This window comes from Cydia fagiglandana, chromosome 19 (assembly GCF_963556715.1).
Source record: "Cydia fagiglandana chromosome 19, ilCydFagi1.1, whole genome shotgun sequence".
Lineage (NCBI taxonomy): Eukaryota > Metazoa > Arthropoda > Insecta > Lepidoptera > Tortricidae > Cydia > Cydia fagiglandana.
The window spans coordinates 4,965,106-4,982,899 of NC_085950.1; the positions used below are offsets into that span (position 1 = coordinate 4,965,106).

The 17,794-nt window shown below is 37.3% G+C and overlaps 2 protein-coding genes across 9 annotated transcripts in view; one reads left to right on the forward strand and one right to left on the reverse strand.

Annotated features, from left to right (window-relative positions):
- Positions 1 to 17,794, reverse strand: part of LOC134673903 (uncharacterized) — a 231,127-nt gene that overhangs the window by 37,950 nt on the left and 175,383 nt on the right. Inside the window, exons 5-8 of the mRNA XM_063531956.1 lie at positions 8,968 to 9,135; positions 5,834 to 5,987; positions 5,023 to 5,466; positions 4,331 to 4,571 (exon numbers count right to left, since the gene is read on the reverse strand). Of these exons, the coding sequence (XP_063388026.1) occupies positions 4,331 to 4,571; positions 5,023 to 5,466; positions 5,834 to 5,987; positions 8,968 to 9,135 (1,007 nt within the window). The remainder of the gene's footprint in view (positions 1 to 4,330; positions 4,572 to 5,022; positions 5,467 to 5,833; positions 5,988 to 8,967; positions 9,136 to 17,794) is intronic.
- LOC134673867 (lipase 3-like) overlaps positions 7,597 to 17,794 on the forward strand; it is a 72,487-nt gene continuing 62,289 nt past the window's right edge. For 3 of the 8 annotated variants that reach the window (XM_063531912.1, XM_063531911.1, XM_063531910.1), the window contains exons 1-2: positions 7,597 to 7,686; positions 8,270 to 8,397. In XM_063531912.1, coding sequence (XP_063387982.1) covers positions 8,352 to 8,397 — 46 coding nt within the window. In that variant the 5' untranslated portion in view covers positions 7,597 to 7,686; positions 8,270 to 8,351. The remainder of the gene's footprint in view (positions 7,687 to 8,269; positions 8,398 to 17,794) is intronic. The other 5 variants (XM_063531917.1, XM_063531913.1, XM_063531915.1 and 2 more) reach the window with 3 other exon arrangements.

Here is a 17,794-nt window from a genome sequence, read left to right on the forward strand (position 1 = left end):
AATTACACTTTTAGAACGCTACTTTTTAAAGCTAAATTCAATTTTTAGGGTTCCATACAAAATGAGTAAAAACGGGACCCTATTACTAAGACTCCGCTTTCCGTCTGTCTGTTTGTCACCAGGCTGTATCCCATGAACCGTGATAGCTAGACAGTTGAAATTTTCACAGATGATGTAAGTACTTAGTTCTGTTGCCGCTATAACAACAAATACTAATAAGTTTTTGACAAAAAATTCATTTTTGGTACAAGCTTTTATCGCTGACTGTACTTTTCTTTCCACAGGCAACTAATGCTCATCGAGACAATTCTAAAAACCCCAAACACAATTAAGTTTCGTTGTTTTATCACATAGTTCCTATGGCCACCTCCGGTCTCCATCATCAGGTCAGCTCGATGACACCATAATATTGCATTGTCACCCGACTTACGTACGCCAAATATCAGCTCAATCGGAAACCGGGAAGTGGATCAAATTTAACTTGCAAGATTTGATTACACACAGACAACGGTCAGGTGAAACTAAATAAAAGCTTGTAAAAACAGAACATTAAATAAATATTTAAGAGGGGCTCCCATACAACAAACGTGATTTTTTTTAACGTTTAGTTTTTTTAGCGTAATGGTACCTACTGAACCCTTCTTTCGCGAGTTCGACTTGCACTTTGCCGGTTTTTTTATGTGTTCTTGTACACGTGTAGGAATATTTCCTTTTTAATTATTCTTCAAAACTTTTACTTTGGTAAACTTGTTTTTGTATTAAATATGAAAAAGCCCGAAACTCTTAATTTAGTCAGTCAAAGTTAAAAGTTAAAAAATAAAAATTGTATTGAGTTTTCTTTCAAATGCTTCACATGGGTAAGGCGCCGTTTCAGAACAATGAAACGTTAAAGAAACCGACCAAATGCGAGCCGCGGCGCGATTCGGGAAATGAATTAGAGATTAACTAGATACGATATAGTAATGATATGTGACGTCCCACGGATAAAGGTATCTTATGGCGGTTGGCGCTTACGCTATTATTAATGTCGCTCCAATATTATTGCGGGGCTATGCGACGTAAGCGCCAGCCACCATAAGGTACCCTTTTCCGTGGAACGTCACATGTCTTCGCTATTTTATATCTAGTGAATCTCTAATTCATTTCTCGAATCGCGGCGCTAGCCGCCATAAGGTACCTTTTGCAGCGGAACGTAACATATCTTTACTCTTTCATATCTAGTGAGTCTCTAATTCATTTCCCGAATCGAGCCGTCGGTCTCGCGCGCGAAGTTGTTGTATGGGAGCCCCACTTAACTATTTATTTTATTTTTAGTATTTGTTGTTATATGTGTAGCAACAAAAATACATAATCTGTGAAAATTTAGACTATTACGGTTCATGAGATACAATCTGGTGACAGACAGTCGGACGGGCGGACAGACGGAGAGCGGAGTCTTAGTAATAGGGTTTTATTTTTACCCTTTGGGTACGGAACCCTAAAAACATTAGTAGTTATTGTCTCTACTACTATAGTTCGTTTTATTTAGCATTAGAAAGAACTCCAAAGAAGGTAAGCGATCTTGACATGTCTATTAATTGAAAAACGCTTTTTAAAAGTCAGTAACTATTACTTATGAAAGCAGAAGAATATTAATGATCGTATTAGATTCATAATTGTTACATATTTGCCGTAACTTATTTTTAAAATGTGTTTTTCAATTAAAAGACACGTCAAGATTGTTTACCTCATTTCTAATGCTAAAAAAAACGAACTATAGAGGCAATGATAGTAACACATATAACCTACAATTATTTACATCATGGTTAATATTATATTGTATATTATATTATTTATACCGGGTGTGGCCTGTAACATGAGCAAATAACTAAAACATAGATTGTACTCTTCAAACGGTGACACTTTTGTTCAACAACTTTTAAAAATTATGAAGTATTTAGACTCCCCATTTTTCATACAAAATAAATATTATCTTCAATGGACGCCATCGCCACGCCATTATCGTTGTGTTTCTTGTCATGTCTTAAACATAACAAAATTCGCAATACATTGCGTGTTAGAATAAACTTTAAAGTGTATTAAAAATCAAACCACAAGTTATTTTTGAAAGTCGCCGAACAAATGTTGGTCAGTATGAGGAGTACAGCCTACAGTTTAATTTTTTGCTCATATTACAGGCCACACCCGGTATATACTAAATAGACCCTCTCTATTAAGATTCGTAAAACTTGTATCGCGAAAATTCTTTTCAAAACACATTTCTATTGCAACAAAACACTTTTCTCTCCAAAAGAACCTACCCTTTTCATTCCCCCTATTAAATACGTTCATAAAATCCTTTTCTGCCCCTTTTTAAGATAAAAGAAATACGCGTTTGAAAGATAATAAAAGATAACATAAGAGAAGATAAAGATATTTTCGCTGGCGCGTTGTTGCGTTTATCATTTTTTATGAGATCTGTCACTCTGAATAAGGGACACGGGAGTGCTACCGCCAAGTAACTTAAACTGCACAAAATGACGGTTAATATTTCCGTTTCTCCTTTAACTCAGTAAATGTAATTACGTTGGCAGACAATTCTCTTGATTATAAAATAAAAAATATTGTTGTATTGCATAGCGCATTGTTACTTACTTTTCGCAATGCAATTTTAAACGTTAATACCGTTAAGATAGTGTGTTACACTATATGTATAAAAATATAACAATGAAAGGAAGATGGCTTTAGAGCTTTATCCACGTGACAAATTATCCGTCACTTATTAACAGTACCGTGCCGTTGTCCAGCCGTGTATCCTGAAATATAGAATCGTTGGAAAGGCTGACATTACAGGGCCAGATCGAAGGGAAAAGATCCATAAAACGATCTCCTACGTGATGAACCGACCTTTTAAAAATAATGACGGTAGTGCACTTGCAACGCTTCAACCGTCAGGAATGGAGACACATCGCAAGAAACATAAGTCCACCAACACAACTGGTAATGAAAACCAGCCATATGCGTCATCCAAAACAGCCACGACGACTTTGACAAGAGTGCACGACTGAGAAGAACCGTTATATCACGCTGTCACGTAGACAAGAACGACCATCATATCCGTACAGGCCGGGTAGCCAAAATGCCGATCGCTTACGTTCCGTAGCGATCGAAACGCAACTGTCACTGTCGCACTAATATGGAAGAGTGATAGAGACACAAAGCGTTTCGTTGTCGAAGCGACTGCGATTGTATAAGCTATGGCTAGGCCGGCAGATTTATCCACTCACATGCTTTTGGTAACTGTAGCAACCAGCTGTCACCCTTATTTTATTATAATAATAGAGGTCACTGAAAAATATCAAGCACGTGGTTATAAAAACTTGGCTCTACAAAGGTACGCAGTTCTCGCGCTGAAAGAGTTTCATGATTAGGTTTGTATTCGTCATTCCGAATAAAGGAGTAGACTCTGAAATACTTTATTCTCAATTCGAATATTATACAGTGGAACCTCGGTAACATGAATCTCTTGGCTTATTCCAAAAAGTTAATGTAAATATGTTTCGTATTTTATAAGGTGACTTAGAAAGTTTTTTTCTCAAAAATGGACGTCAAAGTCGACTTTGCCGTGTAAAAAATAGGTCGCGAAGCGCGGAGTTTATGGTCAGTCAAAAATTAAAAAGTTAAAAACATTGCAGTCTCGATTTTGGGACTGCAATGTTGCATACAAATTCCATTATTTGTCGAGTTCCAAACTTTTTAAAAGTTCAAATGGCCATATCAAATGAAGGCACAGGCCCATTAAACAGCCAAACAGATGATTAGTACCGCGACTATTTAGTTGTCTCAAATAGGTTGGCGTATTTTCGGCAGAAAAATACACTTCTATTTTTTTATTAAAAAAATAAAAAGGCGGCAAGGGCTTTTCTCTGTGAAAATATATAAGTAAGAACCTTGCTTTTGTAAAATGTTTCTATGATATTTATGTTTCTTGCACCATTTTTGAGAAAAGCACTATATATGACTCGGCTGGAAGGCTACTTGCTGGCTTCGGATTCAATTAAACGGACTCCCAAGGTCGTCCGTTTAAAACGAATCCTCAGCCTGCAAGTAGCTACTTCCGAGCCTCGACAATAATGTACTATTATATTATATGTATCTTTTAGTTCGTAGCAGTTTTGTCGTATAGAGGTTCCGATACGTTTAATTTAAATAGTTAAAGGGTGACAAAACAAGATGCCTAGTTTTTCGAAATATGTGGCATCATCGGTTGCATGAAATAATTGTTCTAAAGTTCTGAACTCGGTCTAGAGGATTTCTAGTCTATGATTCACTCACTCATTCATTCACTTACCTCTTATCAAACTCGTCCACTTCCTGATTGGTGAAATGACTCGTCACATCCAGCAGTTGCTGTATGTGGTCGCTGCAGACGCGGCTCTTGCGCCTGCAGTCGTCTCCCTCTCGCACGAGGATGGTCGCGCAGCCGCCGTAGTCGAGGGAAAGGGACGGCTGCTGGACCACGATGGTTGTGCGGCCGGGGGGCATGGAGCTGGCCGCGTCCAAGGGATTGGCTGTCACGTGCACTTGGGCCGCTGAAAAAAAATTGGGTATTTACGTGGGTCAACCTCATAGATAATGCCATTGATTTATATCCTTCTACATGTAAACCATTCAGTAATGTATGACCATTACTGAATAAATGATAAAAAGAATAAATAAAGAATAAAATATAAATATATAAAATATATATATATATATAGATATGATATAAAGAATGTAAAAGTAAAATATTAAACTGGCTAAAAACTAAAAACTACACAGAAATAGAAGATTTATTATTAACAATCATGTAATACACACACACATACACACATACACACACACACACACACACACACACACACACACACACACACACACGCGCGCGCACACGCACGCACGCACACGCACACTCATAGACACACAGACACACAGACACACAGACACACACACACACACACACACACACACACACACACACACAAAATTTAGATTAAAACTAACCAGTAGACTGTCTTCTAGAAGATGGCGGCGGCACCGAATGCTGGTGCGCCGACGATCTCCTCCTAGCCGTCGTGAATACCTCCGTCCCCTCCAACTGCCTCCTCAATTTCGCCACATCATCCTTATAATACTCCTTATCTTTCTTCTTTCTCGCTTCACTCCCTCTCCTCTTATCCGGCTCAAATTTCTCACTCCCCCTTTTTTTGTCCGGCTCAAATTTCTCACTCCCCCTTCTTTTGTCGGGCTCAAATTTCTCACTGGCCCTCCTTTTTTCTGGCTCAAATTTGAAATGCGTTTCGTATTTTGTTTGGTTGATCTTTGGGCTCTTTGGCGTCTCCATTTTGGGGTCGTAGGGGATTTGTATGGAAGTAGAGGGGGCCGTTTCTTGGACTGTGGTCTTGTTTCTTTTCTCTGGTCTTGGCTTTCGCTCTTCTTTTTTCGGTTCTGAAACGTTCGGGGTGCGTTTAGTTTTACAAAATTAGACTTTATTGACTTAATTACACTATTATTTTACATACGCGTAAAGTAATGCAAAATGCTGTAGTGTCTAATTAGAAACAAGCTCCTAACTATCTTATCTTATCTTATCCTATCCTATCTTATGTTATCTTATTATCAGTCGATATTAGGGGCACTTAAATTTTGCACGTCTTAATATTATATTATGTACCTATTTGGTTTTTCTTTACCAAATCTTCTATTATACACTCAGTACAATCAAAATAAGTCACTAGGTACATATATATGAAAATTTATCTATAAAATATATAAATATGTATGCCGGGAAGTCTATTCGAAATCTGTCTTGTACCTGGTAGAGGCACGTCGAAAACGAACCGCGCCGGGCCGGGCCGTGGGGAGTCTAAAATGTCTGTGGCCGACTGAGGTTTCGTGTAGGCTGGGGAGTCTATTTCTGAGCTGTCCTGTGCTCTGTGGTAGTGGGGAGGGGCTGTGCTGGGAGGTTCCTGGAACAAACGGAATTATTAATTATTATGTACTTAGTTAGGGCACACTGAAAATTCCTGGACTGGCACTTAGAAAAAAAAAACGGGTTGCACTCCGGGAGTGCCGGCAGAAGTGAAAACTCAATGTCATTGTAACACCGCCGTCTATAGTAAACACATAATTATTATGGAGCGATCCTTAAAGAAATCAGCATCATTCCCATTGTTCATAATAGCTCAATAGGTAATTAAATGCTTATAATATATGAGTACTGAAGATATAATTGTGTAATCATAGATAAATCAATAATACTTTGCTAATAATGATGCATAATTTAAGTACAGGTAATTTTATTGTAAGCTGAATGTCATGCAGTTTGTTATTAAGGGGCTCCCCCACGCCAATGACCTTCGATTTAAATCCCTTAGTTTTCTAATGTTTTTTTGTAGCATATTATATTAACAACAACGGCTTTAAGCAATAGTATCCCATATTTACTCCAAAGGTCATTGTCTTCGAGATATTTGGCATCAAAGTTGAACAATTTTAGGCTAAAAAACTGGTTTTCCGTCCATAACTTTTGTGTTAATTAGTTTAAAATTAAAACCCTGGACACGTTTTTCGAGACGTCAAAGACGAACCCAAATATGTAGATTTCGTATATGTAAGATCCTTCACTGCAAATTAGATACGAAAAAAGTGTTTTTTTTTTTAAACAATGTTTAAAATCTCATAAAAAAATAAGTATTCATTTTTTTCAAAATCCGGTGGACTAAACCGGAGATCAAAGATTAAAAACCGATAAGGGGTCGTGCCCAAATCACGCGAGGTTCAATGGGGGGAGGGGGGTCACGAAAAACTCACGATAGATCACGTTGGGGGAGGGGGGTATTACGCTACGTCTTACGTAGGCGAACAACGCGCGAACGCGGCGCGGCGCGGCGCGGCGAAAGCGGCCGCCGCCGCGCCGCGCCGCGCCGCGCCGCCTGACATTCGCGTGCAAATCGCGCCGCACCGCGTTCGCAACGAGATCGCTTACGTAGGACACTTCTATGGGCATCAAAGGATTGATTTCGCCGCGCCGCGCCGCGCCGCGTTCGCGCGTTGTTCGCCTACGTAAGACGTAGCGTAAGGAAACCTCACGTGTATTTTTCTACAGTAAACGAAACTAAGAAAAAAAACCAACCACGTGAGTAAATACCTTTTCTCGGTTTAGTTAAACATAAATCTTCACTCTGCACTTCAAAATAGCGAATGTATTTAACGAAAATAGAAAAATAAACAATATTCTCTAAATACAACACTATTTATCTTAAAATTAAGTCGAATGAAAAAAAATCAAAAAAATACACGTGAGGTTGCGTGGGGGGAGGGGGGTAGCAAAAAACCTCACCAAATATCACCAAGGGGGAGGGGGGGTCAAAAAGTAGCCAAAAAATACCTAGCGTGATTTGTGCACAACCCCTAACCGTTTGTGTTATAATTCTATCTGTAGTACAAAATAAAGGAGATACGATTCAAAACTTGTCAAAAACCGATGAAAACCTCGGGTAGCCCCTTAAAATGATAAAACGGTTCGCTGCACGCAATCTCAATAAAATTATTATGTATTATTTGTAGTTGGTTCAAGTTAGTGTCACGAGTGCCACACACGTAGGTGGGCAATGTCAGAAAAAAATTAACTGTACAATTTTTTGAAAAACAAAGTTGATAGTTAAGGTACATTGGGGTAACTTCGAAAGCGGGATATTTTTTTAAATCGCTAATCACTATTAAAAAACAAAGTGCCCCGCCGCGTCTGTCTGTTTGTGTATAATATGTATGTTACGCGATAAACTAGAAAACTAGTGAAAGGATTTTCACGCGGTTTTCACCTATCAATAGAGTGATTCTTGAGAAAGGTTTAGGTGCATAATTTCAAATAATTAAGGTTTTGTGTAACCCGTGCGAAGCCGGGGCGGGTCGCTAGTATCTACTAAACCAAAAGCACTTATAGTCGGACCAAAAAAAGTCTGCAGCGCATTTGATAGCCCACGCAGTGCAAGTGTTATTTGTACATCATAATTTCATAGAAGTTTGACGTTTAAAATAACACTTTAACTGCGTGGGCTATCAAATCCGCTGCAGACTATTCTTGGTCTGACTCTAGTACTTACTTTGGAAATGCCGTACGCTACTGCAACGCTTACTAAGGCACGTCGCTTACTGTTACTACAATAGAAAGTGCTTTTAGTTAGGTGACATATGTATTTTGTCACGAATAAAAACATTCTATTCTATTCTATTCTATTCTAATTTTTAGATTACTTATCCCGCGTCCGAAGTAACCCCATTGCACCTTACACTTATTTACTTATTTAAAATTTGTGTTGTGCATTGACTTAATGTGTATTATCAATAAATTTTTAGTGAAAGTGGACAGTAATTCAAGTAAGTACTCTCGTAAAATGATTAACTATTATTTTTATACTACATATAATATGTAGGTAGGTATATTTGTAATCACAGACCACTTCAGGCTATTTTAACACCCAAGTGTAATCTAACACCCAAGTGTAATTTTGCACCCAAGAGACTGGTTTTTTACATTCAAGTGTAATTTAACACCCAATTGTAATATAATATACCCAAGAGTAATTTTACACTCATTGTTTTTCCATCTCACCTGCGGTACGAGCTGTATGTGCGGGCAGTCGATAAGGTTGGCGGCGCCCTCGGGCTCCGCGTCCATGGAGTCGTCGGTGCCGGTGACGGACGTGAGCCGCTGAGTCGGTGCTCGTGTTGATGCGTCATACCACACACTCTTACTATGTCTGTCTCACTCTAAAATATGCGCGAAGCGCATATAGCACTTGATGTATTTTAACACCCAAGTGTAATTTAACACCGAAGTGTAGTTTTGCACCCAATTGTTTTTTTTTACACTCAAGTGTAATATAACACCCAATTGTTATTTTTACACCCAATTGTAATTTTACACCCATTGTTTTTTTACCCTACCTGCGGTACGGGCGGTATGTGCGGGCAGTCGATGAGGTTGGCGGCGCCCTCGGGCTCCGCGTCCATGGAGTCGTCGGTGCCGGTGACGGACGTGAGCGCGGTCGCCGCCGAGTCGGTGCTCGTGTTGATGGTCTTGTCTGATGTGGTGCTGCTGCCCATGACGACCACCTGGCGACAAACAGACAAGCAACGGTTCAGTCTACAAGAAATGCTAAAAAAATGTTTTTTTGTTTTTAAAGCCTATACACGGTGGCCAAAAAATAAGTGCATTCTCGTTACCGTACCGTACCGTACGTAACCGTACGTTACGATTTTGGGATTATTCTAATGTATGTGTCTAGATAAAAAAGTGTATGTACAGTCACCTGCAATAATATATTACACAAAAAAAACCGCAAAAATATCTGACAAGGTCTTATTTGTAGCCATGCCATAAGAGCTTGTCACATATTTTTTCGGCCTTTGTTGAGTAATATGTTATTGCAGGTGACTGTACTAACGTTACTGTTACGTTATTTAGGCAATAAATTACTCGCCTTCTTCTTTAAAAGTCATTTTAAAAGTCCCCTGCATGCTCGGCCGAATTTCACATTACCATTTGAGTTTCATTCTCATTTTAAAACTACGTATTGGATTGTAATGAAACTTTGCACATACGAGAACAATGACTTGAGGTATATCTAGTTCTGTAATTAGTTTTTATAGATTCAGTTTATGAAACAAACGAAATAGAGCAAAAACAAGTTTTGTACTAAAAACTTAATTAAAGTCGCTGTATTTTTTTAGTGTTCCGTACAAAACTTTGTTTACGGAACACTTATGGGATCACTTCGGTCTTGTTTTTAACTATGGTATGTGAAGCTACATAAACTAATTACAGGACTAGATATACCTTATCTTATTGTACGTACAATGTTTCAGAGCAATCTAGCTAGTCGTTTTAAAATGAGAGCGTAACGTTTGTATGGAGAACCGAACTTGCTGTGAACTCTTAATGCCTTTTTATCATGTAGCATTTACAATTAACTACTACTAACATAATTTTAAGGTGGCTTCTTCCAGTACCGAATTACCGACACCACACCCTGTTTAGTAGTCTAGTTTACTAGGCTTACTAGGCCCCAGGGCACAAGTAATCCTAGGGGATACGTAAATGCCATGAACACCAGCAAAAAATACGAGTTCACAACACGAAAGATACAAATGTACACGGATCAACTATTGCCGTATCAATTAAAACGAAGCATTCCAGCCTTATTCGCAAATAAATATGTATTTTTTTAAACCTTTACCAGGCGTGGCTTACTCCGCGATTTAGTCGCTTTGCAACAGGTAGCTACAAGTACATCCGTCCCACACCAATTTTGGTGGCTAGCCATAAGCCACGCGTAGCGCTGTCGCCACCTAGCGGCCATATCTATCTTGATCGTAACAGACGCGTTTTGTTAGAGAGTGAGTCTTCTGTACCTAGTATTTTTATTTATTCTGTGCCTTTAGCAGTCTAACGGAATATCAAGATTACTAGACCAGGTGGCGCAGCGTGGTTCAATTTTTATTGCCTGTCACTATGCCCATCACTTTCGTACTTACATACTTGTTAGAACGTGACAGGCATGGTGACAGTGACAAGCGATAAAAAACCGGGCAAGTGCGAGTCGGACTCGCGCACGAAGGGTTCCGTACCATAATGCAAAAAAAAAACAAAAAAAAGCAAAAAGAAAACGGTCACCCATCCAAGTACTGACCCCTCCCGACGTTGCTTAACTTTGGTCAAAAATCACGTTTGTTGTATGGGAGCCCCATTTAAATCTTTATTTTATTCTGTTTTTAGTATTTGTTGTTATAGCGGCAACAGAAATACATCATCTGTGAAAATTTCAACTGTCTAGCTATCACGGTTCGTGAGATACAGCCTGGTGACAGACGGACGGACGGACGGACAGCGAAGTCTTAGTAATAGGGTCCCGTTTTACCCTTTGGGTACGGAACCCTAAAAATACGACCGTGCTACCGCCGCAGAACTCAACTCAACTCAGAAAAGGTACAGTCACCTGCAATAATATGTTACACATCGAAGGCCGCAAAATATCTGACACAATCTTATTTGTAGAGCCATAAGAACGTGTCACATATTTTTGGGGCCTTCCAAGAGTAACATATTTATGCAGGTGACTGTAGGCTGTCCCATAGAAAAATAAAAGCCTCTTTTTCTACAATAGTAATTGAAAAAAATACCCAATTTCACATACTTTATCTTTTATAAACATGAGTTAAAATCAATTTAAGTGAAAAAACTAATAATAACTACTGATTAATTTATAATTGAAAACATACATATACTCGTACATATATATTATACCCAAAGTAAGCATAATTTGTTTGTTTTCCTTTTAACTGACGTAATCAGGACGTAATGCATTGATGGTTATAATTGGCGATGTAGTTTTAAAACGTTTTCTAATGAATCGGCAAAATTGATAAGAATACGATGCGAGTAATACCTATAACTATGACAAGTATGATATGGTCAGTATTAATATGGATAAACCATTAATATAATTATATAAAACGGTTCTGTAATATACATAGACATCGTACAATCTTTTATGGTAGGAATTTGAAATTCTTAACAGTGGGTTAACCCAAAATTCTTGTTTTTATTATTGAATTGAATATTAACACTTTTTGTTGTAATGAGAAAATCACACGGGAACAATATATTCAAGGACAGACTCCAGGGAGCCGATTTTTGAATTTCGACCACTCGATTTTGTGTATTTCTAATAATATCTCCAATAGGAGGCACTTAAATTGTACTAATAGAATTGAAATCGAGTGGTTAATACCACTAGATTCCAAATTTCGATCGCTTGTATTTCAAAAATTAGCATTTCACCGATTTCCACCGACTTTCGAGTGACGAAATCGAGCGACCGAAATTCAAAAATCGGCTCCCAGACCTTAAAACATTAAAGTAGGCCCGATAAAAAATCATGAAAACAGTACAAACAATTTTACGAATAGACTTTCATTTAATTTTGGTTATGAAACTAATTTTAGGAGTATGCACATTATACATACTTACATTCTTCAATTTTAAATTAATTGTAGATAAATTGTTTTGTAACTGTGTGCAAATGATTAAAATAATGTATGGTCAATATACTTGATCTGACTGATCTGAGCAAGGAGGCGCCGCGCTATGTGCATTTGGTATGTTTCTACCTTTATCTGCATTTGTCTTTCAAGTGTTTATTTGCCCTTCATATGTTGTTTATGTCTCAAGTAAATAATATGTATATCAGCAATAAAAATATTGTTTTACGCGAATAACACCTGTCCATACTAATATCATCGTAAGGGGTCGTCCATTAATTACATCACTCGTTTAGGGGGAGGGAGGGGGTCAAGAAAATGTGACATATTGTGACATGGGGGAGGGGGGAGACACAAACTTTGTGACGTCACTTTAACTTCATCAGTAACCGAAAATTTATTTAAATTATTTTATTCGCTGTACATTTAAATAACAAGTTTTTAAAACGATAGGTAATCGTTTTTATTCGTTTAATTTTCTTTCCTAAGCAGTTTTGGGTTATAAAATTACTAATATTTATATCGTCAAAAATATTTTGATAAAATATTAATAATACTTAGGTACTTACTTAATTCGATTTGGCGATTTCGTAGAAAAAATGTGACGTCACACTAGGGGGGAGGGGTTTGCCAAATGTGACCAAGTGTGACAAGGAGGGGGGAGGGGTTAAAAAAACCTAGAAATTCGTGTGACGTAATTAATGGATGACCCCTAAGGTTATTCACACCAAAAGCATTATTAATGAAATTGTTATTTATTTCATATCAAGACTATCACAGGGAAAGAAGATTATAGTGTAAAAAAAGTTGTTCCGTGTTTAAAAAAAGTGTGTTAAAGAAATGTTCATGTGATGAAATTTTATAGTGTTTGACAATTATATACTTAGTTGTTTGTAATCATTGTTAATTCACAGGTGAGTACATTGTTCAGTGTTATATCTTTATCGATCTTGTTATATCTATATAAATAATAAATAAACATTACAGGACATTTTTACACAATTTGACTAAGCCCCACGGTAAGCTCAAGAAGGCGTGTGTTGTGGGTACTCAGACAACGATATATATAATATATAAATACTTAAATACATAGAAAACAATCATGACTGTATCATAATACAAATAAATGCCCGTACCAGGAATCGAACCCGGGACTATCGGCTTCATAGGCCGGGTCACTACCCACTAGGCCAGACCGGTCGTCATAATCATCTATATTTAATTTTACAATTAGAAATCAAGGATGATAAATTATTTATGACTCACGTGATCTAAATTCTAACGGTTCAAAGTGACATAACAACAATTATTTTCACCGTTGCTGTTTTTCATACACTTTGTATGACGGTAACGGAATGGAAAGATCGAAGAAATATATGGAAAATTTGGGCTATTTTTTTTCCAAAAGTGTCGAACGAGTAAGTATCTTCACTAATTTAGAAAGAGAATTATTTATTGTGCACGATACAGTTGTAAACCGAAAATGAAATACCTACAGTTAAAAGCGTATGTACACTCGCCGTCAGATATATCGGAGCGGCTAAGATGTTCACAATATCTGAACACGCACTCTAACGCCCTGACAATAGAGGCGTGTTCAGATATTTGTGAGCGCCTTGACCGCTCCGATATATCTGATGGCGACTGTACAAACATAGGTAAAGAGCTCGTGATTCTGGGTAGAAAATAACATAAATAAGTTTTTGGCAAAAATTTCATTTTTGGTAATACTTACAAGCTTTTATCGCTGACTGTACTTTACTTTCCACAGGCAACTAAGACTCATCGAGACAATTATAAAAACCCCAAACACAATTAGATTGCGTTGTTTTATCACAGAGTTCCTATGGCCACTTCCGGTCTCCATCATCAGATCAGCTCGATGACACCATAATATTGCATTGTCACCCGACTTACGTATGTAGGAGAGAGCGGGGTTAAACGTGCCGGAGGTAAGTTGATCCGATGGGAATAGGAACGCAAGTAAACCATGGAGCGATTTGTATGATGTTTGTCGCGAAAATTCAGACCACTATGCGGTTGCAGGAGCCGTTTTCGTTGCTTCCATTATAGTAGAATAGTAGTTATGGAAAATAAATCAAAAACGAGGGCACAACGAACCCCACGGATAATCACATTTTTGCTTTGGATTTTTTTTACTATCTGTTGATAGTACTTACACAACAAATTATCATATATTTCGCACTTACAAAAAATCCTTTACTGTCCACGCCGCTAAGTTATGGAACGAGATTCCGGTGTCCGTGAGGCAATCCCAATCTGTAGCATCACTCAAGGAGAGGCTTAGAAAATTGTGGCTTTCCGATACTTAGATAATTCTGTTTTTCCCGATTAAGTACCTATTTCTTTCATTTCCTTTACTTTTCTGGTTCGAATTAATATCTATATATCTATTTATATTATATGTTGAGTATTTATTTATTTTTATTTATACCTATATATATTATATGTATATGTACTCTTGTATTGTTATATTTCTATTTATGTATATTTGGAGTAATGTGTATTCAAAACGTGCATTTTATTTATTTTAGGGATTGTACACTTTTGCTTTTGTTTGTCATTCATCGTTACTTCTGTTCTACTCATTTCCTCAAAGGTTAACTGGAAGAGATCCCATTCAGGGATAAGTTCGCCTTTGTTGTATTTAATTGACTCTGTAACTGTGTTTCTCGTGTTTATATTTCTATGTACAATAAAGTAAATACATACATACATACATACATACATATTTCGACGAACTGCAAAATACTCTTTTTTTAAATCATAAATCATAAATTTATTTCATAGAATATGGTATGTACAATTTTGGTGTCGTTTTTTGGTATAGAACAGCATATTCTGCCATCACTGGTGTAGAAATATAGAACATTAACTACAAATAATTTATATACCGTAACATTAACAAGCAATAATAAAAAATACATCATTCAATAAGACATGTCAACATAATAAAGAAATATAAAAAAGAAGATTATTACACAAAATTCAAAATTAATAAATAATAAATGTCAGACTTCATTACAATTTAAAAATTCATTTACTTTATAGAAACATTTCTCCAGGAGCCATTCGTTTAATTTTCTTTTAAATTTTGACAAAGGCATTTCCTTAAACCGAGTCGGCAACTTATTATATATTACTATGCACATGTAAAACACATTTCTCTTACAACAATCTAAGCGAAATAATGAAGAGGAAAGTTTGTATTTGTATCTAGTGGGCCGTTGTGAGATCTCTGACTGCAATCTAAACAGCAACTGCAATCTTTTAGCGTGTGTGAAATGAGATTTAAATATTTGACGGGTAAGTTATAAATTTTAGCAACGGAACAACCCGCCCCATAGCGGGGTTAGTTGTTCCGTTCCGACCTATCTCATAAAAAAAAATCTGGTAAAAAAACTGTTTAACGATGCACAAAATAATATCGCTACTCAGAAACGCAAATAATCATTATTTAATATAGCGCAACCCACATACCTTATTCACACTGTTTTCATAGATCAAATTTGTATTTTATGAAAATTGAAAAAAGCCCGCTCTCCCCTATACAAAATTTCAGCACAATCGGAAACCGGGAAGTGGATCAAATTTAACTTGCAAGATTTGATTACACACAGACAACGGTCAGGTGAAAGTAAATAAAAGCTTGTAAAATCCCAAAAAGTAATAAAAATGTAGTGTATAACTTTAAATGACCCACATGCAAGTAGAATTCATTAGGTAACCTGATTTCAAAAGATTTTCCTCCTTTTTGCTAAAGTTTTCAATCAATCAATATTGAGCTAAAAAGAAGCGTGATTAATGAATTTAAGGGATTAAATCTCATTTAGTCGATAAATAGCAGTCCGAGATAAGATTTGGGCTACACTTAAATCATCATCATTGGCCTTTACATCTTCTTCAGATGTTTATACAACTTACTTAAATATAGCTGGTCAAGCAGATCTTGTTAGTAGAAAAAGGCGACGAATTTGAAAAATATAGGCGCGAAAGGATATCGTACCATAGAACATTTGAATTTCGCGCCTTTTTTAACCGACTTCCATTTCATAGAAGGAGGAGGTTCTGTATTCGGTTGTGGCTATTTTTTTTTTTTTTTTCTATGTACGTTCACCGATTACTCCGACATCCGTGGTCCGATTTGAGTAATTCTTTTTTTGTTTGAAAGGAGCTACCTCCGAGTTGGTCCCATTTTAATTTGGTTCTGTTCTGATGATGGAATCCATGAGGAATTGAGGGAACTCCTCAATTTTTAAAAGCACATGCATGGTGATTTGGGTGTTTTCTTAAGCAACTCGAGCATTTTCTCCCGAAAACCACCACTTTGATGAAGTAGACCTGATGATGATGATTGTTTTGATGATAATGATGATGATTTTTTGAAATGTAGTATGTTCAGCGATTACTCCGGCACCTGTGATCCGATTTGAGTAATTCTTTTTTTGTTTGGAAGGAGTTACCTCCAAGGTGTTTCAATATTATTTTTGGTTCTGGTCTGATGATGGAATCCATGAGGAATTGAGGGAACTCCTCAGTTTTTAAAGGCACGTGTAAAGTGATTTCGGTGTTTTCTAAAGTAACTCGAGCATTTGCTTCCGAAAACCGCCAATTTGATGTAGTGCAAGTGTAGCCCTACCACGAGTTTGACATTGACATATTCGCTAAGTTAGCGACGCTAACGTCTTCGTAACTTACTTTTTATGCATCTCGCTCGCATTAATATGCCAGTACGAGCGAGATGCAAAGAAAGTAAGTTACACACACGCTAGCGAATAAATCAATGTCAAACTCTTGGTAAGCTGGTAAGGCTACTGATCGGGGGTTAGGGTTGGGAGTTAAAGGGGTCGGGGAATGGCGGTTGAAGGGCTGCTGGTTCAGGGTCGAGGGGTTGATGGATCAGGGGTTGATGCGCTGTGAGGTAGAGTTATCGGGGGGTTGAGGGATTGGGTCAGTGGCGGGGCGGAGGATGGATTTAGTGTAGTGACAGGAATTATAATTTCCCAGACGGACTCGAGAAAATTCCTGATTACATATTTATTAAAGTAGGTACACGCATTTAATGTTAATCATGATGTTGTTTTTCATTCATGCGTCGCGCTCTTAACAATGCATTAAAACTAAAAATGGAAAAATAAAAACTTTTTACAAAAAAAAGAAAACCGACTTCAAAAAGGATGAAATAAAATATTATCCTTTTTAAGTCTATGCGTTACCAACTGATATGTTTGAAGTCGGTGCCAAGCCAAGTAGTAACAATACCCGTCAAAAATAATCAGCTTTATGACTATAAATCCCATTAGAACTGTAATAATAACTATTATAAATGTGTAAGTAATTCTGTCTGCCTCTTTGTCGCCTTTTCATGGCTAAACAACTGAACCGATTTAGGTGAAATTTGGCAACAAGGTAAATTCTTTGAATTGTTTTATATTTTGAAATGTAGTCCTCTGAATAAGGGACGGGAAATAACTCAGTCCCAATCCCACGCTTGCGTGCCGACAAACATGGTACGGACTGTGCCAAGAAGGTTTGATCGTGTGTTCAGGTACAGTCGACGTCAAAGATATGTTTACACTTTTGCACCTTACTCCTTTGTAATAAGACGAAAAGTGTAAACATACTTTTAACGTTGACTGTACCTACAAAAAGTACGTTCATTGTCGTCGTGTAAGGCAATCCAACGTACATACTTATTGAATCGTACCAA